This window comes from Gambusia affinis, linkage group LG15, assembly GCF_019740435.1.
Source record: "Gambusia affinis linkage group LG15, SWU_Gaff_1.0, whole genome shotgun sequence".
NCBI lineage: Eukaryota > Metazoa > Chordata > Actinopteri > Cyprinodontiformes > Poeciliidae > Gambusia > Gambusia affinis.
The window spans coordinates 12,634,046-12,661,279 of record NC_057882.1 but is presented as its reverse complement, the minus strand read 5'-3'; the positions used below and the strand labels follow the sequence as shown (position 1 = coordinate 12,661,279).

The window sequence follows — 27,234 nt, the reverse complement described above, 5'->3', positions numbered from 1 at the left end:
CGCATCAGAAACACACACACACACACACACGCACACACATCACATTTTAGCATTTTCTATTTATACACGTATTGTGGAGCATTTTCAATTTTGGCTAGATTATGTGCACATAAACAGCAAAGCACGCAGCGAAGTCTGATATAAGGAATGGATCTCACTTTCTTATTATTCGCAAATATTCCTCCCTCCTTGTGCATGAGTGCCATGTAAATGAGCATGGGCAGGAAAGGGAGGGAAGGAAAGGCAGGAGGAGGGGGGTAGAGGAGGCTGAGAGGGAAAAAGAGGCACACTGATAGAGGTAGGGAGACACCACAGGGAAATAGGGAAAAAGAGAGGGATGGAGGGAGGACAGGCAGGGTGGAAGGGAGGAGTAGAAGAGGGTATCAGTCACATCGAGATGAGAGTGCTTTTGTCCGTCTTTTCATTATCTCCCTGTATCACTCCCTGGATCACCACAACACCACCGCAACGCTGGAGGAATGTTCGAACCCCCCTGTACACACACTAACACACACACATACACATCTATCTCCCCCCTTTCTGTCCATCCATCCTCTCCTCTTCACCAAGTAACACAGCGAGGGACAGAGGAGAGAAAAGGAAAGGCAAGCGGTGAAGGAAATGAAGATTAACGCCGAGAGATAAACCAGTCAAAGAAATAAAAACAGAAAGAGCTACGAGTTTTTTGAACAAGCTATTCTGTTTTTTGTGTGTGTGTGTGAGAATATAAGTAAATGTTCACCTTTTAAAATGTTTCTCAGTGAATCGTATGGTAGATGAGATTTATTGAGCAGTAATATTTTAATGCTGAAGACTTGAACTGATCTTACAGTTTCACCTTTCAAATACTCTTGTGTGTCTATTTATCATCTATTTCTACATTTTTAAAGAAAACATGAGTGAATTTTGTACGCAAAAGAAAATTAATATTTCTAAACGTATCAGAAAAATGAGTTTGATCATATAACAAATAATGAAAAAGTAGTCTGATAACGTCTCTTATTGCTGTGTTTCTTACTTCTCCCAGCTTGTGTAGTAGACAGGCAAGTAAAAAAAAAGTTCAAACAAATTTCTTACATCAATATCAGAGAGCAATTATATTTAAAAATACTATGTACATTGAAAAAGTATTGAATTTGAGATTGTTATTCAGAATTGCCCCCTGCTGTTCATGATTTAAGAACCATGGATGTTTCACTTTTACAGTAAATGTGTGTAATTTTTTTTTTAAATGCTCAAACAACAATAACAAAATCCTAGAAAAGAGACTGAATTCCAGAAATCTCCAACATGCCTGTAATCTATGAATCCTCATTGATAAACACTGACACAGGCTAGATTTTTTATTTTATTTTTTCAGATTAAAAACATGGCTGCAAATTAAAATAAAATATCCAGTATATGTCATAAAATGGTGGCGATAAATAACACCGTAGGTTGTTTTAGAACATTAATAGAAAACACTATTTTTAAAAATATAGACGTAAGATTAAAAATTTGAAAGAAAAAAGATTCAAATATGGCTATTTGGTTTACTACACATCGCTGAATGGACAGCAAGACATCCATAAATATTTTCATCAGGCTTACATTTCTCCCAACGTATATTACTAACAGGACTGTGCTGTGCTGCGTGTCTTTTCTGACCCAACTATTAACAAAACGGATTAACAAAGACACTTGATTCACTCATTGCAGAATTATGACACAGTGAAGCGATCAATCAAATTACAATCTATCATCAAACAGTCCCGAACAGTTTTCTGCCTCCAGCATTCAGAGAATCCAAACATGCACAGAAATGGCTGCATCTTTTCATTTTCTCATGTGGTCTTGTTACACGTGTCGTACCAAACCTAAATTCTGACTTGCGATATGTCCAGTGTTTGTTTCACGCGCCGCCACTGAGCCTGTCCTTTTGCTGCGCTGTGAGGGCCTCCTAACATGACATGGCGTGCTCTCGTTCCCAGGCGCCCAGTGAGTACGAGGCCAACCCCGAGATGCTCTTTTACCGTATCACGCACCTCAGCCGCGGCAAACAGTACCACATCTGGGCCGCGGCCGTGACGACCGCCGGCCGCGGCAACATCAGCTCAAAGGTCACAGTGGAGCCTGCTGGGAAAGGTGGGTCCGTCAGGCGAGCCCGCGGCGGAGGAGACGTGTAAAGAGAGGCTGTGTAAAGGTTATGAGGGAGATCTCCTGCACGCCAATCGCTTTCATCCCCTCCACCGTCTCTGTCTTCTTTTCCTGGTTATTGATTGACAGCCGTGGTATTGATTGAGTCGTCGGAACGTTGCAAGGAATGCTGTTGTTAATTATGTGGTGATGAACAGGGGCTATCTAGTAAAATGACCCCCGGGGAGGGAGGAAGTAGGCAGGGATCAATCGAAGGGAGGATCTATGGAGAAAAAATAGACTGGAGGGGGGGGGGGCTGCACTGAAACCCTCCGCTGCATCGTTTTTATTCCTTCTGATGCAAGTGAAGGCCTTTCCCTCCAGGCGGTTCAGAGCAGGAAACAGCACACACACAGACAGACTTTGCAGACCGAGTCAAAGGTTGAAGTGTTTCTCGTCTGTCTCTACAGTCCCGGCAAAAATCCTCTCCTTCGGGGGCACGGTGACCACGCCCTGGATGAAGGAAGTCCGTCTGCCCTGCAGCTCGGTCGGCGAGCCCGCCCCCACCATTAAATGGACCAAAGACAGGTCAGACCCCTCACACACAACTCATGTCTGAGTCACGACTCACTCAGAAGGATGCTGCTGCCGCTTCAGGAGGGAAACTGAAAATAATAACTCCGTTTGACTGCTCTCCTCCTCTCATCAGCGAGGATTCTGCCGTCCCAGTGACGGCCGATGGTCAGCGGCAGATCTTGTCCAACGGCACGCTTGTGCTACGTTCGGTAAAAGCCGAGGATTCTGGGTACTACACCTGCACGGCGACCAACACCCTGGGCTTTGACACCATCATTGTGAATCTGGTGGTGCAAGGTGAGAAGAAGCTGTTTTCTTTGACTTACTAGTTGAAGGTGGCTCCATAGAGTCTAAACGCTGACTCAGTGTGTTTCTGTTTGCGTGCTCAGTTCCTCCTGACCAGCCTCGTCTGACTGTCTCCACCACCTCCACCTCCTCCATCACCCTGGCTTGGATTCCAGGGGACAATGGAGGAAGCTCCATCAGAGGTACTCGCCCTACTGGTCCGCTTGGTCCACTTGTTCATTCTTTACAGTTTATTCTTAAAACAAACGTCGCTCCTGAGAAGATTTTTTTTTTTCTGCCAGTTTCACACTCTTGAAGTGAGTTACATTTGAAAACAAGTGCTATTCATGTATGAAGAGGCGAATCCTGTACCGACTGCATCAATTCCAAGCTCGCTGTCGCCTCCTGGTGTCCAAACATTGCAGCTTCAGCTTGATCATTGGCTTCATTGACAAAAAAAACTGTGTTGTGCGCCTGCAGGATTTGTGCTGCAGTATTCTGTGGACAACACAGAGGAGTGGAGGGATGTGTTCATCAGCTCCAGCGAGCGCTCCTTCAGGCTGGACAATCTGCGCTGCGGAACATGGTACAAAGTCAAGCTGGCGGCCAAGAACAGCGTCGGCTCGGGTCGCATCAGCGAGATCATCGAGGCCAAGACGCACGGAAGAGGTGAGAGGAGGGTGTAGGAGCAGTTTGACAAATAAAGTCTCAAGCAGTAAATTAATAATGAACCAGAGTATGTACAGACATGTTCAATAAATGAGAATGTTATTGAGAAGCCCATTAATTTCAGGAACTTTAGCACTAAGGTAAACATGGTGATTACTACAGGTAATGGAAACATTATAGTTAGAACAAAAAAGTGCAACCATTAAAAAAGACTATTTTTACAAAACAGAAATGTGGGCTTATTGAAAAGTATCTATCTAATCTCGACTCATCGGGACTTATATGTTAATTTAGTGAATATGTCGGTAAGGTTCTAATTTGGGATGTCAAAGATTTATTTTAGGACAATCTGTCAGTGCAAAAACAAGATCAATGCACTTTTAAGACAATAAATGAGTGCAAACATTTGAATTTATTGTGGATTTTCTCCAACCAAATATACATTCACCTGAACCCCCAAAAGCTTCTGAGGCCTCTGGAACGCCTCGCAACTCGACGAGACTTATGATTTTCTGCAGCTGGGTTGTTTCTCTTTGCCTGTTAAAATCATAAACGCATATTTTTATTTGGCCTCGTTTATTAAATTGATCAAAATGACAAGAACGGCTCATGAACTCAATAAGGGTCTTTGAAGGAGATTTGTAGATTTACACAAACATGGGAAAGTCTTTAGGAGGTAATTTTAAACAACTGCTGATGCCAAGATCACAATTTTTACAAGATCTGAAAGTGGACGCTAACCATCTCCCTGAATCGAAAGAAAATTTCTTAGAAAGTTCCTCAAAAACATTTTGCAGTCTAATGAAGTGAAGAGAGCATGTTTAGAGGAGTCAATTTGAGTCTAAAAGCACTTATACTGTCTCTCAAGCACGGTGGTGGAGTATCATCCTTTTGGGTGTTTGTTTGGCTGCCAATTATGGTGTTTTGCTAAAAAGTGGACAGATCCTGAAAACGGAGGAATACCTCCAACTCTTTCAGCTTCTTCTTAAATCCACAGCAAAGCTGACAGCTGTGAAAGGTTAAGGTTCAGGAATGGCCTCAACCTTAATTTTGTTGAAAACATGTTGGTCATGCATAAAAGCCACACAAAAACCAGCCTCTTTAAATTAGCACTACTTAGAGATATCAGATGTACAGAATTAAGCCAGAAGTGTTGATGGCTGCAAAACTTGCAACTTGCTGAAAGACATTTATCCAGACGTTACTGGGGCTGTATGCATATATTTGAGCCTGTTTTTATAGATTTGTGAAAATCTGCAGTAAATTCAACCCTCGTATCCAAAACTAATTGTAGATTTTTTTTTTTGTTATCTAATTATTCCACCATGCTAAGAGAAATCTTAAAATGCCCCAAACTGATTTAAAATTCATGCTAATGTTGAGTGGAGGTGACCTTGCCACCAGCCTTATTTACAGCATATGCTCACGAAGTCTCGGCCTGTTTCTCATCTGTTGCGTTCTGGTGTCTTCTTCTCTCTCCAGAGCCGGTGTTCAACAAGGACCAGCCGCTGCTCACCCACATCAACTCCACCCACGCGGGACTCAACTTGCAGGGCTGGACCAGTGGCGGCTGCCCCATCACTGACCTAATGCTGGACTTCAGGCCTAAAGGCACCTGGGCCTGGCAGAGCCTTAAGGCCAACTCCACCAATCAGCTGTTCCTCAGCGAGCTGCACGAGGCCACATGGTACGAGCTCAAAATGAAGGCCTGCAACAGCGCTGGCTGTGGAAACCAGACCTCCCAGTTTGCTACCACCGACTATGACGGCAGTGAGTGGTTTTTTTTCTTTTCTCCTTTGTTTTCCTTTTCTCCTCCCTGTTTCTGAATTTCAATTAGACTTTGTTGCTATTTTGTCCAACTCTCCTCAGGTACGATCCCCCCCATCAAATCTGCCCGTGGAGAGGGGGACGACGTGAAAAAACTGTTCTCTATCGGCTCTCCTGTCATCCTGGTCACTCTGGGCGTGGCTTTGCTCTTCATCATCCGTAAGAAGCGCAAAGAGAAGAGGCTCAAGCGGCTCAGGGGTAAGAGATGAAAGAGATAAATCTGTTGAATTTATCTGCTCTAAGATGCGTAGATTATAGTCGATGCTAACAGTAAGCTGATTAAGTCACCCTCGTTACAGATGCTAAGAGCCTGGCTGAGATGCTGATCAGGTGAGACTTATTTTCTATAACAATGTAGATTTCACAATGTATTCCTAAAATAACAAAATGTGACGACCACAAAATCTGTGAAAGACGAGCATGACTGTGAAGTGGATCAAAAACAGAACTGTGGTGCACCTACATAAATTCCAGCGCAATCAAGATCCTTTACATTAGTAAATTTAGGAGTTATTTTAATTAATTTAATTGCTAGTATGTGTTCTGTGCAGGCCTGAGAAAAGGTTTTGTTCTAAAACTTTGTGAACAAACATCATGAATATCAATATTAACTCTGCAGAAGAGGTACAATCCCGTTTCCATTGACGTTGAGACGTTAATTAAAGCATAAATAAAAACAGGATACAAAGATTTGCAAATCCTTCTCAACCCAGGTTCACCTATATAACGTTTTGACATCATTATGCGTTTGTGTGTCCAGCAAGAACAATCGCAGCATAGACACGCCGGTGAAGGGCCCTCCGCAAGGGCCGAGGCTCCACATCGACATTCCCCGAGTTCAGCTGCTCATCGAGGACAAGGAAGGCATCAAACAGATAGGCAAGTCACTGGATAACAGGACGCTAAAATCATCCGTCCTGAGTGGTCATTTTTACAGCAGGAGTGTCTAAACGCTGCATTTCCACGTGTCTGCGGCAGGAGAGGACAAGGCGGCGGTGCCGGTAACAGACACCGAGTTCAGCCAGTCGGTGAATCCCCAGAACTTCTGCACAGGCGTGTCCCTGCACCACCAGGCCCTGATCCAGAATTCAGGACCTCTGATTGACATGTCAGACATCCGCCCTGGCACAAGTGAGCTCGCGTCGTGTTTTTATGCTCAAGCGGACGAAAGTGGACGTCTTGGCGGCTGAATCATTGATGCAGAGCCTTCGTTGTACCGAGCTGAACTCTCGTCTCTGTGTTGTCGCTCAGACCCTGTGTCCAGGAAGAGCATAAAGTCCGCTCACAGCTCCAGGAACAGATACTCCAGCCAGTGGACGCTGAGTCGACCGAGTCAGTCCACAGCTTCGGCGCGGACTCTGACGTCTGACTGGCGAACGATGGGCTCCCACGGCATCACCGCCACCGAGAGCGACAGCTACAGCGCCAGCCTCTCTCAAGACACGGGTTTGTCAATCTGACTGCTACCTTTTGTTAGAAAAATGCAAATACCGACGTGCAGCTTTTACATCTCTGAACACGCCTCCTTTGTTCTTCCAGATAAGGGTCGTAACAGCATGGTGTCGACGGAGAGCGCCTCCTCCACCTACGAGGAGCTGGCCCGAGCGTACGAGCACGCCAAGCTGGAGGAGCACCTGCAGCACGCCAAGTTCACCATCACAGAGTGCTTCATCTCCGACAGCTCGTCGGACCAGATGACCACCGGTACCAACGACCCCGCGGACAGCATGACCTCCCTCAGCACGCCGTCCGAGCCGGGCATCTGCCGCTTCACCGCCTCGCCGCCCAAGCCTCAGGACTACGACCGCGGGAAGAACGTGGCGGTGCCCATTCCCCACCGGGCAAACAAAAGTAAGCGGAACAATTTGTGCAGATGTTTTACGGTACTTTGCAGAGGTTTTCATACCCTTAGAACTAGAACTTTTCTTCCAGTATTGATTTATTTTTCAGCTCCGTCCATCTCTTCTGCACTACCATGTCTTACCATGTGTGTGTGTTAATTTTCCACAACAAATTGCATTCTGAACTTAGGTCAGAAAAATTACATTTTAGTCTCATTTAGCAAGAGAACCTGCCTTCATGTGTTTGTTGTGTCTCCCACTGGGCTCGTAGCAAACAAAACGTCCTTCGGCATTCCCTAACGAAGGTTTTCATTTTGCTACTCCTCCACAAAAACATATTTATGGAGAGCAAAATTTTGTTTTTCTTTGGACAGATTCTCCCACTTGAGCACTGGATGTCTGCCGCTAAGGTGGACGTCTCAGAGTGAATTTATGTTTTATGAAGCATTTTGACAGTCATGTGTCATTTTCCTTTTAGTTCACAATTATCAAAAGACAAAACATTCAACTCGGGGTACAAATACTTTTGCAAGATATTGTATTACTGATGTGATAATAAAATTGGAGAGGCAAAAAGGAGTCACGGGTTGATCCCTGAGATCAACGAGCACTCAGATTCCCTTTCAGTCAAAAAGAAAACTACAGTCCTGTCCTGATTATTGTTATTTTTTTCTCCAAAAGGCGAGTTCTGCAATCTACCCCTTTACATGAAGGCAGACCCATTCTTCCGCAAGCAAGGGGACTCTCTGCATGACCCGTGTCCAGCCGTGCCGCCAAGGGAAGCCTCGATCCGCAGCCTGACGCAGCGGGCGTACCACACCCAGGGCCGCCACAAGACTCTAGACCCGGCCAAGCAGCAGGCCCTGACGCTGGGTCACTCCGGCCTGGGCAGCCTGGGCGCGAGCTCCAGCACCTCCACCTTGCCCCAGAGGACTCTCACCATGCCCAGCTCCAACAACGCAGCAACGGCCTCCACGTCCAGCACGAGCAGCAACCCCACCAACAGCAACAAGGTGGGCGGCTCCAGAGACTCGCTGCTCGAGAGCAGCTCCTCGGCCCTGGGGAGGCTGCAGAAGCAGAGCGTGGGGGCCTACTCCAAGTCCTACACGCTGGTGTAGTCCGGTCTACCGCGCAGACTCACACTGCTGCCCCGCTCCGCAGCCAGCACCACTCTGGCCCGCATAAGTCTGGGCCACAACAGGCTTGCGGGCATCTTTCTGAAAGCCAAGCTCATGGCGAACCGCCCGGCTTCCTGTCTACTTTTCCTTCAAGGGGGGCGGAGGCGTTGGAGGCGTCCCACCCGTCTAGACAGAGACCCGGCTAACCCTACTGTTCATGTTCAGATGGAACTAAATACACGAGAACTACTAACTCCAACTAACAGTTCCAGCCGGCTGGTGCTCAGCTCCACTCAGTTCCTGCAGGAGACACACAGCCAAATGCAGAATGTGATTTCTGTGGTCATTTTTGCAAATATTGACTGTAACCAAAGAGCTGAAGGCTCTGAGTTCATGAAAACTATAATAGCCAGTATGAAGCTGTGCGACCATCTTGTTTTGTCACACACACACACACACGCCCACGCAAACACAATGTCCTTCACAGTTTTTGATTTGACTTATTTTGGGGTTTTTTATCAGTTTGCTGGACTTCAGCTAAAGTCCCCTGTTTTCCCACGCTCCCTCTCACTCTCTTGGTGTCTCTCCCTAATAAGAATTGGCAGATTTCCCTTTTTTAATTGCGACTCCAAAAGGTAACAATTCAGATTCACCTCCACAAATCAGTATTCTCCACTCATCTCTCTGCAGCTGAACGGTGTCTCAACTCTTCAGTCCAGTCACTACAACCCCGGTGAAGCAGCTGTAATTTCTCACCTTACAAATAGAGAATATTTGGTATTATAAAGAATTTTACATATATATTTCTATGTAGGTATATTATTGACATCTAAGGGAAATGATGACAAAGTATAAACTGTATGCGCTACACCGACGTGATAGTTATATACAGCGGTTTAATGTTGCCGGCAAATTTTAAGAAAGGAGACAATCGCTCAATCATTGAATTTAGTAGTAGAGAAAATGTAAGAAAAGTTGGACTTAAGAAAGAAAATGTTTAGTATATATGTGAGATATTCTGTATGTTAGTGCGTGCTGGCCAGCTAAGAAGGAAGAGTGACCCTAAGCATGATTGGAAGATTGCACCGTCCCTGGGCTGTGACGCCTCGGTTGTTTGGGGGGGGGGAACAATCACAATACCAGGCCTTCAATGATGTCTTCTTCTATTGCTTGTGACTAGCCTGAGTGTTCGATTTAGGTTGATGTGCTGAGATTCATAAGTTACAGTGTCTTGTAAAAGCTGTTTCGCCTCTTTTCCACATCACAGCCGCTGACGTCAATGTATTTTATTGGGATATGATGTGACAAAGCAACATAAAGTAGAGTTAAATTGGTGGTGGATGTGAAATAACGTGATTATCAATAGGTTTTACATGAAACAAATCTAAAAATATATATATCTATCAAGAGGGATGCATTCTTTAGCAAGGCACTGTATATTGTTCTCTCAGTGGATCCCAAAACACCTTTATGCAGTTTGCTGCAAAGTGGTTAGAGACTTGGGTTGTTCTCCGGTTTTAAGGCCTGTGTTTGTGGCTAGACGGCAAATCCTCCCAAGATGTAGTTATTTTGCTTCTCAGCCAAATAAATAAGCTGAAGTGAATGCCAGTCATAATGTGAATGAAGTATTAATAATATTACTGTCAAGAGATGTTATATGTCAGGGAATTCAGTTATGAAAATTATATGATGTTCACGGAATTGATATCTTTGTTGTCGTCCTGTCTGAAGAACTGTAAATGTCCCACTCTTTTTTAATCTCCCTCCCCATGATCCTTTTCTCACTGTTGTACATGAACACAAGAACCTATGGGAAGGCCGTTTTGTCCCACGATAGTGTTTTGTGTTGACTATTTATTTACCCATTTGCTTTGTTAGTTTGTCTGCTTGCTTGTTCAGAGGAAAGGAGGGGGTTTTTGTTGGTCTGTTGTTTTTTATTTATTTATTTTTCTTCAGTTTTGTCAGAAATTTAGGTTCCAGGGGTCCAACAGTACACGGCCTGTGTTACACACCAGTTCAGCCAAGTAAAATCAGGGACTTGTGGCTCTTTTGGTCATACAGACTGCTATTGTATTGTGTATATACTGGACCGGAGCCACGTTGTGAAACGGCATCGTTTCGGCTCTCGCCTTCGTTCCCCACTGAGATAAACTGAGGTACAATTTGCCCCCCCCCCCGACCCACACCAGACCCGTCATCTCTACCTTCGTCAGTGTTGCTTTGAAATTGAGTCTTGTACATAAAACACAGTTTTGTATGAAGAGCTATTTTCTTCAGAATAAATCAGGGGACGCATCAAGGTGGAAAGTCCCACTTTCAAAATTGAAATAACATCACAAATTGTTTTTGTTTTGTTTTTCTTAAGATGGACAAATACGTTTTTTCCCCCCCCCTTATGTTTTTGATACTACTAATTTTAAGAATTTTTAGTCTTTTTTTTTTTAAAAAAAAAGAGAAAAAACGTATTTTGATGTTGTCATTTGTCCCATTTACTTTTTTTTTTTATATCATTATTTTATATTTTGTTCGACCCTCTGAAAAGTCATTGCATGCTTGCTAAAAGGGAAAAATTGATGGAAAAATTTATGAAAAATGTTTAAAAAACAAAAAAAAAAGACGTTGAAGATATCCCAAACATTTCTTTAAGTTGCTTGTTACAGCAATTGCTTGTGTTCAAAGGTACATTTTCTATGAAAAAGCAAAAACTAAAAAGATCATTCTAACACCTTGTGCAATAAAGCTATCTTTCATATGCCATGGCTTCTGTCATTTCCAACCGTTTTCTTTTTTTTTTATTAGTTTTGACTAAAACTATTTGACCTAATGTTATACAGAGCCCAGTGTTTCATGTTAGCAAAGATAGACAAGTTTGAACTTCAACAATATGACTATTAAGCAGGCAAACAAATTATTTAAGCACGCAAACTACAATTAAAACCATTTAGAGAAACTGTTGTCATTGCTTCTATTACACAAAGGAACTGACGGATGTTTAACACCTGAATCCACACCACATCGTAAATCAGAAAGATCTGACCTTGTAAGCCAGCTGAGAGAACAAAAAGCCAACCATGCCACCCTATTTAATTTAGCAATACTTAGTGGTAACTTCCCAGACACACTCTATTTGTAGTTGAGATTAATAAATCTATCGACAAAGTCCATTTTCTGCACTTTATGGCCATCGAAAGCTGCTCCGCCTCCTACTAGCGTCTTCTGAAGGCAGCTCTCTGATTGGCTCCGCAATTAACTGCCAATTCAGTCAGTCGGAAGAGCTCGGCCACCTTTCAAAGCAGCAATTTTTACCAAGAAGGAAGAAAGGTCATATTTAGATGTTGGGATTCCAGAAATGTATTGCAAGCGGTTGCAAGCGCATCTGACAGTCTATGAACCTGATTCAATTTTATAGGCTGCATAAATGTTGTCACATCATGCAATTGCCGGTTTGCTTGCTAATAACAGGGCGTCATCTGCGCCTGGTGACTGGCTGATTTGACTGACACCCCGATGCCTGGTAACTGCTCTGTTGCCCCGCCGCTAGCGCCCTCTACTGGCCGTTCTAAACAAGCCAGCTCCTTGAAGAGCGGATAATTTGCATCCTCATCATTGGTTATGTACCAAATTGCATCCGAGTCGTAGCGTTGCTTCTGGACGCTTGTCTGACGGCATTTAAGCATAAGAGATGTCTAACAGGTTCCATTTCGATGTGGAAAAAAAAAGAAAGAAAGAAAGAAAAAAAGTCAGATTTTTGATAGGATACTTCTGGTACAAGACGTTCTCACTTGCCTAAATATTTGCACTGTAATTAGTTTAACTATCTCCCACAAATCTAGAAGACTCAAAGGCATAAATTCGTAACGGCATGGTAATCTGTTACATGGGACACACCCAAATCTTTTTTTTTTCTGCTCTACATCTAAACGGCCACAAGGTGGCGCAGTGATCCTTTCAAAGCTATGGCCGTCCAGAGAGGCTTCGGGATACTGTGGCGAAAGGTGCTCTCCTAAAAGAGTGCAGTCGTTCATGACGGATGTGCTGTGAATAATAGATGTTTCTTAGAGTCTCATACACCGGTGCGTTTATACTAAAGCTTCTGCCTAATAAGCTTCAGTATAAGTGCCTGTTGAGCCACTGTTCCTGTCATGTGTTCATCTTGCTGAAGGTGTCTGCTTATAACTTTGAAGACACAATGTACAGTGCAATGGAAAAGTATTCATACTACTTGAAAGTCATTTTCAAGTAGTAGCAAACTAATGTCAGGCACATTTTTCTAAAGATAAAATGAAGTTTATCTTTCTTTTTATCTGTGGTTCAAATTTAATAAAATGTGATTCATTCTAGGTTTGGTTCTGCTGCTTGGTTTTGGTCAGAAAGTAAATCAAACACAAATACACACCGCTGTTCCAACAAGTAGGATGCTTGGTATTCAAAGTTTCTCGGGGCTTTTGAATATCAAAGTAAAAAGTCAGACTCTTGACCTGAAAATTAGAGCAATAAAAACATACACATACATACACATGCAGGAAGTTTTACAAGATTTAATTTATTAACTATTATACAGTTCACATAAGGCCTTCATATTCAAACGTTCTCGGTCAGACAAATTCCACCGTTTGCTCCTGGTGCACACAACACATGAACTTTTTCAGCTAAATCAATTCTTGTTCTCACACTTAACTTCATGTTTTAAAAACAGAAAGAGGGCATTCATCCTCCTCCCTTCTTGTGTGGTATTATGTTTTTTTATTGTTTTTTTTTTCTTTTAATTTCTTTAGATTTTTTTTTAAATCATGCACTAATTTTAAGTGGCCTCTTAAACCATTCACAAAAAAAAATTGTAAAAAGGAACCTCCGATAATTGAAATACACACTAGAAATATTTTCTACCATCAACTAAAGGCCGGCATCCCTCCCTCCCCTTCCCCACAACGTACAAATAAACAACCATAACGGAGACGTGGTGTGCACCCACTCGTTGATCCTTCCAACGGCACATTTGGTCGGGTATTTTTTTCCTCTCTTTTCATTTTATTTTTTCTTTCCTTTTTTTGCTGAAAGCCAAATTATGCAGCAATATTATTTATACACTCCCAGGTATCATGTTGGTCTAAATGGTCAAAGCTTCAAGCTCAGGGCAGTCTGAGAAAAACACTTCATTTTTTATTTTTTTTTTTTTCTTCCTCGTTCCAGTCTGTTGAACACAAAAATTACAATCCCCAACAGTACCAGTAAAACAGATGAGCCCGATGCAAACGCAACCAAAAGACAGTGCTACAATCCTCGCATTTGAAAGACAGCAGGCTACTTTCTTGTTAAAAGTTCATAAGATTAAAGTTAAGAGGGCCTTCATTTTGCAGAGCTGCCTCTGAAAACGGTGAGCAGACGCTCCCCGAACGGGTCCCAACCGCAGCAGGGGTTTCGCTTCTCTCCAACCCGGTTCCGTTTCAGCAGAACCCGCAGTAACAGTAAAGATCCCAGACCCGGTTAAAGGTTCTTAATAGGACATGAAGACAAGGAGCTGAGGGTCAACAGACAGCACGACAACGCGTTCGGCTACCTATCGCGTCTCAAGCATTTTGGTTTCCATGGACACTGGCTGACGATGAGGAGGATGATGATGCGACTAGGTTACACATTCAACATGGCAACAGTTCTCCTTCAACTGATGTCGGATTAAAAGAAAACAAAGCCCCTAAATATCCACTTGGATCAACAAACAGCTAGAAGATGAGAAGAATTTCTTTTTCCTTATTTTCCTCACATGTCTGGATGAAGGAGGAACATTAAGCAGTTTCAGACTTTCCATCACAACCCAAAACAGCTGGGACAACTTGATCTAATTAGAAGACTAACTTTGCTTTTTTTTTGTTGTTGTTTTGTTTTTTCTACAAAATGATTCTGCACTCGTGCCACATTCAGCCACTAAAAACAAACAAAATGGATAATTAACCTATGTGGCATTTCTTCATATTTAATACTACACTATCAAAAAGTGCTTCAGATAGGTCTGTGGATTAAAAAAAAAAATAATAGGAAAAAACATGATGTAAACAAAGTTTGATCTGCCAGAGCTCGGTTGAGGCAATGGTACGTATGGCTGTTTGAGCTGAGAAATTAAAACAAAGAAAAACAGTGATTGTTAAAGTGCATCCCTGGATGTGATACTCCACCCTCTTTCCTTTCCTACCATGCTGAGCCCCTCAAACAGAGCAACATGAGAAATGCCTTAAAAAAAAAAGAAAAAAAAGAAGGGCAGACGATAATCTTCTGCTTCTATGTAGCAAACTGCTGCCCTGCGGACCGACAGGGGGGGCTGGTCCATGAATCCAGTGGTGGTACTTTAAGAAAAATTAATATTACACATAAGAAAAGAAAATCATTCAGTCCAGCTTGGGTTGGAGGTTTCTTGGTAGTGTAGCCTTGCAGCGTCCTCCGCCCGCCTCACTGATAATGGAAGCATGCCACATTTCACACAACTATGACCACCATCACTTCCTGCACCCCCCTCCCCTTCGCCCCCTCCCACGTCGTCCTAACCCAGGTTTGTCCATGTTTGAGATGTAGCTTTGCTTTCTTTTTGTTTTTTTTTCGTGTCTGAATGTGTTTGTGTGTAGCGGCGACAAGGTCCAGCGTCATCATGGGCACACACGGTGTCATCGTCTCTCACAGTGTCTCTTGTTCAGCAGGAGAATGGTGGGCGTGGGGGTGCTGGTGGAGCGGCGGCAGCAGGGACTGAAGGGGCGACTGCGGCGTGGTGGGCGGAGACTGCTGCAGGGGGCTGAAGTGCGCGGCGGAGTGGGGAGGCGAGGAGCGGTAGCAGGAGTAGGCGGAGCTCCCGCCCAGGGTGGTGGTGGGCGAGGCGGGGAGGCCCCCGAGGCCCGTCGGCGAGTCGATCAGCGGCTGGTTGTAGAAGAAGAAAGCACACTGGTGGATGAAGGTCTCGATGATTGTCTGGTAGGTGCGCGTGGCAGTTAGGGCGTCCATCGTGGTGAAGTCGGGCCTCATGAGGGTGGGCCAGAAGCAGATGGACAGGTTTTCGCTGGTCATCAGGTTCACTCTGCTCAGATGGCTCACCCTGGGAACAAACACACAACAGCACATCGTCTACAGCACTCTGCAGAAAAAAAAGCAACTAATAGAACATAAGTTTTCACATTTTGTAGCGTTGCAACCACCAAGGTCTTTTAAGACATTTTACGCGACAGACCAACATGAAGAAGGCTGTAATCATAAAGTGGAGAGAAAAGGATACAAACCCAGTTTCTGCTGCAATAACAGCAGCAGATCTTTTAAGATTTTGAGTTATAATGAATGAAAGTTTGGCAAAATAATCTTAAAGTCAGTCAGATTAATTGAAGAGCATCTGTGAATGTAAAATGAGACTTGCCAAAAATTCTCAGTTGGATTTAGGTTCAAAGTTTTAATATACTGAAGACCAAAAGTATTCACACACCCTGCAGATTTAGATGTACATCTTGTTTTCTATTCAGTAAAAAATGTTGTTTCTAATGGGGGAAGAGACAGGCGTCCTTCATCAGAGAATTAAACAATGTGAAATGAGAAGCAAATTTGAAGCAAAAAGCCCTGATTTATCCCGTTTTCATCTAATACATATATATACATATATATATATTATTCATTAAATTATTATAACCTTCTCAATTGTTTGTCCTGTATTTAGTTCTATCTGCCTTCACATTAACCTATCTTTAGCATGATGATCATGTTTCACCATGAGGATGGTGCGTTTGAGCTGGTGCGCGGAGTTGGTTTCGACATATACAGTTACGAATGTAGGTTAAAGAAAAAGTCCATTTTTGACTCGTACGTGTGTACAACTGAACTGTGGATCTCTGAAGCTCCTCCAGAGTAACCTGGGCTTCTTGGCTTTCCACTTAACAACACTGGGCTCTTGGCAGGCTGTGACATTGCTTTATAACCCGACCCAGTTGAACTAGACTTTAATTTTGGGTATCAGAATAAAAGAGGCAAAACACAAATTCACTCCTCACTTATGTTAAAAGCTGCTGTCGGTTGGTTTGCTATATCTCAATTAAAAGGAATATGTTGGTGGTTGTGACATGACAAATTGTGGAAAAATTTCAAGGACTTATACGGTCAAAACAAATGCAAGCCAGTCTATCGATTAGACCAGGATTGAAATCAGAAAGATTACCTGTTCAAGTGGCTCACTACATATCTGAAGACGTCGTAGTTCTCCTTAGGAAACTTCCTCAGGACGTCTTTCATGGCGTACAGCCTCTGCTCTCGGTCCATGATTTCTACACAAACACAGAGTTATCTCACCACTAATCCATCGGATCAAATTTCAGCTGAACTCTGTCACTGGATCATTGGGACAACCTTTCTCTCCAAATACCGCAAACACACAAAACAATAGCAGATCAGATGAGCTCCCATCCCTCCTAAGGAAATATTGTTTTATGTTTTGTGTGAGGACCCTCCCAGCCCAGCAGTGTTTGCTTACTGAAAGCGTCCAGTAGCTCCACCTGCAGAGCACAAGGCACCAGGGGCTCAGGCAGCTCTGAGAAGAAGCTTTTGAGAGCTCCAGCCACAGTGTTTATGGCGAAGTCTTTCTCCACCAGGTCTAATCCGTGGTCTGAAGGGGAAACAGCGACAAAGGTAAAAAGGGATCAGATAAGAAAGCCGGAGCACCAGTTTCAGTCATCATCAGCAGCTTGTCCCTTTCCTTTTGACAGCCCTGTGTTGACGTTTTCAGAGTCAGATAATTACACGTGAGCAACTCACCCTGTTCAAACTGCTTCTGCATGCTCTCCATCTCGGACTTATTGCCACTCACACGGTACAAACCCTCTGTGTTCAGGCCTGGAAGGACGAAGCAAGCAGAGAAACAAAGGTGTGTGTATGTTGAGGGAGGCATAGTAGCGAAAAGGGAAAGCACAAACGGCTCATCAGCCATTCTGCAAACAGACATGACTATACAGATGCTTTGCAAAAGCACCTAACAAATTACGTGATCAGGTTACAAAGCGCTGAAAAAGAAGAAAGCATGTCTTGATCATTTGGAGCTCTCCAGTTTTCTTCATGGAGTAAGAGTAAATTGAGCTCTTATATCACTTTGTTTCAGCTTTTGCCTCTCTGTGCCTTTCTCCAGGTTCTCAGTAATAAACCTTTGGAAGCGCTCACCGGCATCGACGCCGCGTCACGTAAACTGAACAACATAACCTCTGATTCTTTATTGCAAGTGGCTACTTCTTAGGCCTTTAGTTTGACTTTGTGCGAGTCCCATGCCTGGAACAGATGAACATATAGAGGAAATCTGTCATCAGCAGATGTCAGCTCAGCACAAAGGCTGAGGGGAAAAAATTACAAATCTTATGAGGAAAGCATTCAGAGACACGAGCCTTTCCGTTGGCTGGGACCTCCAATGGATTTTACGAAGTAGATCCACTTATTGTGAATTGGCTCAATATGAATAAACTGAATTCAATTTAACCTAATTATCAAAACTGCAAACTATGGTAAAAGGACCACTAGTGGTAATTTTACTGGTTGAAATGATAAAAAAAAAAACATTACAACCAGTAATAGTTGTTACTCTTTGTGTCAGCTATCAAGAGAATTAGCTGTAAATTGAAGCAAATTATCCCAAATAAACAAAAATGAATGGTTGAAGTAAATGGTTTCCAAGAGAAATTACTCAGAGAGGAAGTGAAGCAAAGAAAATGTATTGTTTAATATTATAGAAAAATCCAATAAGTCTAAACATTAAATTTAACTTATCCAAGTTTTAGATGCATGTGAGAAGTTGTGTTGGCAGTGCAAAAATATTGGATCTTGAGCTAATGCTGGTGAAAAATCTATCTGACCAATTTTTATTTATTTCTTCAAGTATGCAGTGCAGCTGGGCAAAAATGTGATTTTTAGATATTAGATTTTAGATAAAAGAACAGATTTTATAAATTCTGCTTGTTTTTTGGGGGGATTTTTTCCCCACCAGGGGGTCCTTTTTGTGGGCTCTAGTGTCCCTTATTCAACAGTAGGCTGACAGGAAAGGGGGAAGGAGTGGGGGGAACACATGCGGCAAATGTCGTCGGGTCCGGGAATCGAACCCGCGACGGCCGTGTCGAGGACTGGGGGCCTCCAGGCGTGGGGCGTGCTACCCTCTACGCCACCGGAGCACGCCCCAAATTCTGCTTGTTTTTTTTTACATATCTTCATCAGATGCAGCACATATTATATGAACTAATACAGCATGTTTTCAAAAGAAGAATAAAAAAAAAAAATCACACTGACTCATACAAAAATGACTAGGTGTTATTGTGTTTGTCTGGTCAGTGCCTTTCGTGGAAGCAACACTTCAGCTTATCTGGCAGTCTTCAGCTAGCGGAGATTTGGACAGCGCAATCTGGAGCATTTCTGCTGATTCCAGCCGATTTATGAATGAGTCAGCACTGACCTTAACTGAGCATAATATCTGCTTTAAAGCCATTGTTAGATGAGTATCGGCTGCCTCGGCATCCGTTTAGAAACAAAAGATCAATGTAAAGTAAACATATATTGTGTTCTATTGGCCAGTAATTGATAAGAAATGCATATTAAAGATAATGATCATGAAAAGATAACTGAAGCATTCTTGTTGACCAAGTTACTCCTACAAATTAATACCTTTTCTGTTTTCCATTTCATATATTACTCTGTTCATTATGACCAATTCTTTTCTCTAGTCTTTCAAAAAGCACTTAAGTCTTTATTCACGCACAGAAACACTTTCATTTTTATAAGTGGCACAGGGTGAATGACAGGATTATCAAAGTAGAAATTATCACTTTCCTCCTGAATTATTTAAAGCATCAAACTCGGGATGTTGAGCCCTAAGTGTCGATCAGTTCAAATCTGTAAATTTGTAAGTAAGAAATAAACTTTATGTATTTTTGAAGTGCATCTTGTAATCTCCTTAATATACCAAAGGAACTCACCTGTTTTCTCAATGAAGTGGACGCACTTCTCTATGAAAAGTGGAATCGGTCTGTCTGGGGAGACCACACTTGCTAGCGGCACTCCAAAGTAACAGCTCTCAATGGGTTTGGGAATCGATGGACGCGGCTTTGGTCTTGTTTTCTGCGAGAGATGAAAACAGGACTTTTGATTAGTTTAAAATATTCATCAAAGCCTGGTTTTCCTCATAGAGGCTGCTAATTCTCGAGGCTTGTAGAGCCATCTCACTGGGATAAACTTTTGGTCTGTACTGTACCTCTGTGCTGGAATTAGAAAGAATAGTGCACCGTACTCCATAGGCTGAAACAAAATAGTCCTTGATAATATTTAACATTTGGACAAAAACTACTCTAATTTCTCTAAGATTTAAAATAGAAAAGGTTGTAATAATACAAACCTTGGCTGTTCTCCTGAGGCTCTTCAGAATGTTCCTCTTCTTTGGGTCCTCAATCTCCTCGTTAACAAGACTGTCACCTTTCAAAGTCCCAAAGTCATCTTCTTTGGACTTTGACAGAGCTCCTATTTCATCGTCGCTGCCTATAAAGCTTGTACGGAAACTGCTGAACTTGCCCAGCCGCTTCGAGCGGTCGCGGTACAGTCGGGGCTTCACTCCGATTGCTGAGAACTTCCTCCTTCGCTCCAAAGAGCTGCTGTCTGCCTCGCTGTCCGAGCCATTTCCATTTGAATGCATCCTGTTGGAGTTACGGATGGTAATGATTTTGCCCTGCGTGCTGTCATGTGGAACTGAGTAGATGATTTCTTCGTTGCTAGGGCGGGGTTTTGAGACGGCATCAATGGGTTCGGCGTAGTCTGAGGGGTCGTAACCCACATCTCCACCAGGTACCCAGGTAACAGCAGAGGGCAGGGACCGACGATGACCTAGGGTGTCGATGTAGGGACTACGGCTAACCTTCCGGAAGTCAAAAGTGACACCTGGTTTTACTCTCACTTGGGGGGCTATTTTGTTGTTGAGCTTATTTTCAAAGTCTCTGATATCAGATATGACAGAGATGTCACTGGAGTCCAAGTCAGACATGTTGAAGCCGCCACCGTGAGAGGAGAGAGTGCCATCGTAATATGGTGGAGAAGGCTCTACGTCATCCTCCGAATCCACAAACATGGTCATAGGACTGGGAGAGATGCAGCGTGGGGAGTATACATTTTCACCCGTGCAAGCTTCTGCAACATTGTCATACATATGTGTGGCCTCCACGATGTTGCGCTTCTCTACCACCTCCATCAGAAATGAATGAAACATTTCTATTCTGTGCAGGCCTCCCACCACTCCCCCGGATCCACAAACCACACTATTGAAACGACCCTCAATCTCATGGGCCAGCTCCTCCCCCTGAATCAGCTGTTCACAGGCAAAGTCGCTGTCAGTGAGCTCAGCTTGACTATCTCCTACTGCCAACAGCTGAACGGGGATAATGTCCTGAACCTCACATAAGAATGCACACAGGGTCTCCAGGGAAGCTTTCCGGGTGACTGAGTACACAGCAATATAGCCGTGCACTAACCTGCTCTTCCTTAAAGTGAACGAGGCATGATATGAGAGGAGAGAAAGCTCTATAGCCAGCTTGTGCCCCCCAATAGTCTGCTCTAACAATACAGAAGTGCCACTATTTGACATAGGCCTGCAATGCTGATGCATCAGGAAAGGAGACAGGAGCTGTTCAACGTCATAGGGGTCTCCACACATTAAGCACATGACAATGCGTAAGTCTGCCTCTTGGGCTGGCTGATGTGGAGAGTCTCGGAGGCCGGGAGGCTCAGGGAGGAGCGGTGGGGAGCTGCTACTAAAAGATGTGCTCCTTCTAACATCAAGAAGGCCTCTAAGAACCTGATTGATCTGAGACTCATTTACATTGTGCCCATAGCCCACACCGGGGGAGGCCGGGTCTAAAAAGCTACACTGTAGTCTCCTTGCAACTTGTTGTCCCTGTGTTATTAGGTTTAAGGCAGTGTCTCCACCTATATCAACATATGAGCCCACCCCTCTTTTAGTGACTAAAAGAAGGGATGTTGGCAGTTGAGCCAGCTGGCTATCCCTTCGACCTAGAGTTGATTCCCTAAGTCGCTCAAGACTTTCTACCACATAAGATAGAGAATCTTTTGAGTTATACAGACAAAGACATCCATGAGGGGTAAACGTGGGGGTGTGGAAGGAGTTTACTGGAAGACGTACGTTCCCCTCAATAGGCCGCAGTGTCAACTCATACATCTTCCCATCTAAAACATACCAGTCATCATTTGTGCACAGAGCTCTAATCTCATTGGCAAATTCTCTGGCCAACCCATCCTTACCTAGGATGACCAAATTAATTCTATCAGCTTTGGTGTCCCCAAAATGAGCTTTCACATCAAAGAAGGGGTAACAGGTGGGAAAACGAGACGCTAGGAGTTGCTCAATCTTAGAGTCTCCACAGTGAGGGCTACTGGGGCACGTTTCCTTGGTGGGGTGATAGACAAAGTGAATATGCTTCAGCACAAGGGCATCTCTTTCAGCAGGAAGCTTTTGCAGCGCCTTAAACCTCTGCTCCTCTCCTAGAACCTCCTGAATTGCTCCCATCTTTTCTTTGCTAGGCTTGGCATCCACTTCAAGCTCATAAAAAAGCTCAGAGTACTCAAGCAGAAGCTCTTGGAAGTCTTCTTTAGCACGGTCAATAATCTCCTTTTGATGGCGGTTGTACAGGTCCAAGTACTCTGGCTCCTCGAGCCACTGATAAAACTCCTCATTCATGATGAAGCTGCGGGCCTCCTCCCATGGTTTACCAGGCGTGACAAAGGGTGAGGATGCTAACTTTTGCTTAAACTCCTGTCTTATTTCTGCACGTCTACATTCATTTCTTAGATGTTCCAGATGGGCATTGAATATATCTTCTGCTTCAGCAGTCTCCAGTAGGTCTGAGGGGATTCGCTCATCCTCCATGTTGTCTATGTGAGATGTGTCTTCCCATGGAGAATCCTCCAGAACGACAAACCAGTGAGTAAAGTGTTGCTTGGACTCCAGCACTTTCTGCACTCCAGACCAGCTCAGCTGATCTATTTCATCGAGATCCGGCACCAGTGAACTAAGTGCTAAAGGGAGAGTGCTAAGGTATATCCTGCGGCGCCTCTCGATGTGCTCTTGCTTCAGGCGGTAGACATGCTGTTGAAAAAGCTTTTTGCATTTAGCTGTTCCTTCCAAGAAAACATATTCTTTGTACTCTGGTGAGTTGTTCATTCGCCGACTGGCATTTAACCAGGTTTCATTATGATTTTTGACAATACGGTTAATGAGCCACTCATAGCGATCCTTGGCTGAGGCTATTTGCTGACTCTGGAGTTTCAGGGCTTCAAAGTAAGGTATGATCTTGGGTTTGCCCCTGCTCTTATCAATAAGCTGAACCAACGTGAGGAAGGCTAGATCCACATTAATATTTGAGCGAGCAGAAGTCTCGACTACTGGGAGACTTTTCTTTGTGATTGCAAAAGTATGCGCATCTTTGATATAGCGTTCAACACCTTCGTCACATTTGGTCAACACCAACACAATGGGCTTCTTGGTCTTGCTGAGCTGGCCATAAAGGTTTGTGACGAATTTCAGCTGGTCATCAAAGTTACGGTTCATGCCACGGCTCACATCAACACAAAGCAGGAAACCTTCAACCTGCAGTTTCCCCTCTGGCATTTGCTTTTGCTCAAAGTCTTGCTCCAAACCCAGCTGATCTGTACAGAAGTACATGAGTTTCTCTGCCGAGGCCAACTTGGTCGCAGCTGCTCGCTTGATATAGGGCTGCATAGCAGTGCTACGGTGTGGCTGAAATGTCTGGTCATCTATGAATTCAGTTTGCTCCACAACATGCATCCTGCACTCTGGGCCCTCCTCCAGGACCCGAGACACCTCCCCCCAAAATAGAAAGTGGTCATTGTTAACCACACGGCCCCCAAAGTCACTGGTGCTTAAAACTGATGTGTGGTCCAGGTAGAAATCATCAGCACTGGGTCGCACAAACCGATTGCACAGGCAGGATTTGCCCACCCCACATTGCCCCTTCTCCTTCTCTGTTCCAGACAAACCCACCACAATGAGGTTGTAAATGGGCGATCGTGCATCTTGCTTTTTCGCCATTATAGCCTTTCAAAACTCATCCTGCCACAAATAGGCACTGAATAAAAGAGATCACTAATATGCTCGTCCGTATACTGCTGATCCACAGAACAGATCAGATTGCTCCTCCTTCTGCTGGACGTCAGATACAATAAATAACAGTGCAGTGATAAGAGCAGCAGGTCCTTTCATTCATTCCTTATAAGGGTCACATCCTGTCAAAACAAACAAAAAGAAAGGAGGTCAGACAAAAAGAGCATTTGTTAATTGAGAAAATGTAAAAAAAAAAAAAAAAGAAATTCAAAATTTTTTTAAAAATTCCAATATATCCAATAGCAATATGTTTCTAAATGCTGTGCTATGTATACCTCTAAATCAAGAATTATAATTTAACACCAAGCTGACCTTTTTTGCACAGCAACAAAATAGTCCCTTTTGCTCATCAATATTAAAATATCAATTATTTACCAAAGTGTGACATTTTGCAAGCAAAAATTACATCAATTAGTTGCCCACTGTGTGAAATTATTCTGTTAGCATTCTTACTGTACAGCTCCAAGATTTTTATTTTTTTGTAAAGCCCTATTGTATTTCTTTGGCACCATCATTCATTACAAGCCAAACCTAGTGAGGGGAGTGTTACAGAAACACCAATGCCAGCCATTATAATATCTGCTGGCAGAAGCCATTGATTTTTCTCACACTGTAGTAGCAGCCAAATCTGGAAAACACAGGTTTGCGCAAAATTTCCATAAAAAAGGGAAGCTTATTTATTATCAATTGTAGCGCTGCAGCTACAATGCACAACAATGAGGAGGACGGACTAGTTTGACATGTTTTCTTTGTTGTGTGGACAAATTCTATTTTGTAATGACTTTTTGCTGGAGCTCTGCATTTGACTGGCCCGATGTCAGCTTTTGAATTAACCTGCTGAAGATTTGATTCGATAATTGAGCTTTAGCCTGAGTAACACTTTCATTGGTGACAAATTAAAAGAAATCAGACCAGGTCTTTTTTCTTGTCTGCCTTTTACCAGGGACAGTTTTATGCAGTAATCATCAAAATTGCAGAGATTACTCTCAGCACTGCTCAGCTGATCAAAAAAAAAAAAAAAAAAGACAGGGACTGAGATCCAAAATCTAAGAACAAGCATGTTGGGAGTGGCTCTTCAACTGATGTATCAGCTGATCAGAGAGTTTAGTGACATGCATATAAATGACTGTGCTGTCGACACGCCACGCCATTCTCTACTTATTTTTAAGCCAGACAAATAGTGCTGCTACAAGAGGGGAAAAATGACCAAATTTATATTCATGATATTGTTTATGATTAGGAATTTTCAAACTTTGATTCGTTGGAACATAAATCTTAACTGAAATGTCTTCCAGCCCAACAAACTATCCTCCCATCCCCCCAACTATCTTCTTATATCAACAGCATAATCAAAAACACATAAGGTAGCAAAATGTTTATATATATATATATTTGAAATAAACTAAACTCTCAAATTATACAAGTTTCCCATGTTTTGGTTAAAAGTTAGAAAGTTGAGGTATTTCAGAAATTATTCATGCTAAATATTCCTGAGGGGGAAATGGGTTAAAACAATCATCCAAAATAAATCTTCTGGGTTTTGATCTATATGTATTTGAAAAACATGTTTAAGCTTTTATTTTTGGACTTTAACTTTAATTCCCACTATAGTTCCAACTTCTAAAACTCAAAAATATGTTATGGCTTTCAATGTTGGTTGTGTGACCATTGCAAAACGAATATTTGTATAGACATATACAACTATTTAGCTGCACAAATAAAGACAGGTGCTCTACAAGGATTAGTATTTGAGCCATTTCTTTTTTTTTTTATCATTTATATAAACAATCCAGGAATAACCATATATCCAGTTATAGTTTACTTTTAAGCAGATGAAACAATCACCAGTCCTTATCAGCAGTAGACTCCATTTTACCTGTTCTACCATGTCAAAGCTATTTTTGACTGAGTTAAATATTTAATACTAAAAAGACTCTAAACACAATCTTCACATGCGCCTCCTCAAGCCTACCAACTAATAAAAGCCACCAATAAAATAATTTCCCCAAAAAAAATTACAGCACAAGTACAACAAAGCAAAAGATGAAGATAAACTTTCTCACCGCATCTATTTTTAAAGCACAGATAACTGCTTCTATATTAGTACTGATGCAATGGCATTATGATGGCCACTTCATAAGGTAAAACTAATAACACAAAGTGACCTTGGCTACTTCGACATTACACAAGCAGTTATATTTAAAATACAAAAAAAAAGAGGTGGCACAATTTGCCCTTTCTTTGAAGGCAAAGTCCAGCAGGGTCAAAAACAAATGTGGGTAGCTGAGCTAGGCCTGATGCCCGAACAAACAGATATTTAAAAATAAAAAAAAAAACAATCTGACGCCTTCTGAGCAGTGATCTGGAGAGCAAATTCAGCTCGCAGGGTTGTATAACCCGCTTACAGAGACAAGTTCTGTGTTCCGCTAAGGATTACCAGAGAACATTGGCTCCAGGGTGCTCAGAGGGGCTGACCACGCCAGGCCTGCTGTCTAATGCAACTGCAGCGCCGGGGCTGTGGGCTGACCTGCCCTGCTGCACGCCGACACACAACGATTAAAGAGAACCCACTTCCACCCAGACCGTCCTGGGTGTGAGCACTCGACAGCTTCTCCGGGTCAGCCAATAAAGAAGCCGATCAGAGCGGGTTTGGGCATACATACCATCGCGTTTCTCCCCTTTCTCCTCTTGCATCTGTCAGGCCAGTGCTTGCCGCAGCCCTCGCCGCCGCCTGATGTGCATAAGCAAAAGCCGCAGAATAAACGCCAGGAACTGCTCCCAAATAACACTGATATCACAACGCTGCGTATGGCGTGATCAGTGGAAATGAATCCCCATCACACATGTCTGGATTCTCGCCCTCTTCTTCTTCTTCTTTTTTTTTTTTTTTTTTTGCAACAATGTTGTTTTTTTTATTGTTGCATTTAAACGCCGGGAAGAAATAAATATGTCCAGGACTATTCTTGCAAAAGGGAGATTTCCGCCTGCGAAATTCGGGCGTGTAAAAAAAAAGAAGAAAAAAAGAAACGAAAGTCTGCTCCAGACGTCTTCCTCTCGCTTCACCACGTTGCTTTTTCAATCATTATTCTGTCCATTGTTGTGGCCACATAATAACGCTGGGCCGGTGTCGCACACCAGACAACAGTGAGTTTGTTGTAATCGCCCTGGTGTCTTTGTTGAAATGTGCTCCTGCTGCAACACGAATCCTTCATGTCCTGGGCAATTTCAGGAGCCGATCGCGCGTGTGAAAGTGGAATTTCTCTCAGCTTTCCGATAATGGCGGCGGCGGCGGCCCTCCTCCTCCCCGGACCTAGATCTCCTCTTCTTTTCTTTGGGAAAAGGGAGCAGTGGAGACCGAAGCAGCCGAGAGAGGGACTCAGTCTCACCCAGCGGCGCCCTCACACAACTGCAGCAGGTCGGCTCTCTGTTGCTCTGGCTCTCCACCACGCTGATGCCTTTGCACTGTTTCTGACCCAAACCCAATCGATTAGTCAATATTGTTCAATACAAAACTTGTATTGGACGTTATTTTGCCCAATTACGAGTGCATATTAAGTGCATATTATTAAAACAATTTGAATAGTTTCCTTTCTGTTGGAGAAAAGCTGAACATCTTTGCACCATTATCCCCCGTTGG

General features: G+C 43.2%; 2 protein-coding genes across 2 annotated transcripts in view; one reads left to right on the top strand and one right to left on the bottom strand.

The window, feature by feature from the left end:
* LOC122844630 (Down syndrome cell adhesion molecule-like protein 1 homolog) overlaps nt 1–11,184 on the top strand; it is a 72,362-nt gene extending 61,178 nt beyond the window's left edge. Inside the window, exons 21-33 of the mRNA XM_044140295.1 lie at nt 1,971–2,124; nt 2,586–2,703; nt 2,825–2,988; nt 3,081–3,179; nt 3,457–3,645; nt 5,128–5,415; nt 5,515–5,670; nt 5,772–5,802; nt 6,233–6,351; nt 6,451–6,603; nt 6,724–6,918; nt 7,012–7,323; nt 7,995–11,184. Of these exons, the coding sequence (XP_043996230.1) occupies nt 1,971–2,124; nt 2,586–2,703; nt 2,825–2,988; nt 3,081–3,179; nt 3,457–3,645; nt 5,128–5,415; nt 5,515–5,670; nt 5,772–5,802; nt 6,233–6,351; nt 6,451–6,603; nt 6,724–6,918; nt 7,012–7,323; nt 7,995–8,431 (2,415 nt within the window). The 3' untranslated portion in view covers nt 8,432–11,184. The remainder of the gene's footprint in view (nt 1–1,970; nt 2,125–2,585; nt 2,704–2,824; nt 2,989–3,080; nt 3,180–3,456; nt 3,646–5,127; nt 5,416–5,514; nt 5,671–5,771; nt 5,803–6,232; nt 6,352–6,450; nt 6,604–6,723; nt 6,919–7,011; nt 7,324–7,994) is intronic.
* A 1,770-nt stretch (nt 11,185–12,954) lies between these two features.
* On the bottom strand, nt 12,955–27,027 carry arhgap35b (Rho GTPase activating protein 35b). Its single transcript, XM_044140294.1, has 7 exons — nt 26,261–27,027; nt 19,809–23,719; nt 19,393–19,534; nt 17,201–17,278; nt 16,920–17,051; nt 16,608–16,713; nt 12,955–15,506 (listed from the first exon to the last, which is right to left on the bottom strand). The coding sequence occupies exons 2-7, from the start codon at nt 23,523–23,525 to the stop codon at nt 15,095–15,097; spliced, it is 4,587 nt and encodes a 1,528-aa protein (XP_043996229.1). The 5' UTR covers nt 23,526–23,719; nt 26,261–27,027; the 3' UTR covers nt 12,955–15,094.
* Between the last annotated feature and the right edge of the window lie 207 nt (nt 27,028–27,234).

Excerpts from the sequence above, each read along its gene's own strand:
- arhgap35b (XM_044140294.1), bottom strand. The coding sequence starts at position 23,525 with ATGGCGAAAAAGCAAGATGCACGATCGCCCATTTACAACCTCATTGTG. Across the intron at positions 17,279-19,392 it reads CCACTTCATTGAGAAAACAG|GCCTGAACACAGAGGGTTTG; the intron begins GTGAGTTCCTTT and ends TCGTCCTTCCAG. Across the intron at positions 16,714-16,919 it reads GGAGCTACTGGACGCTTTCA|AAATCATGGACCGAGAGCAG; the intron begins GTAAGCAAACAC and ends GTGTTTGTGTAG.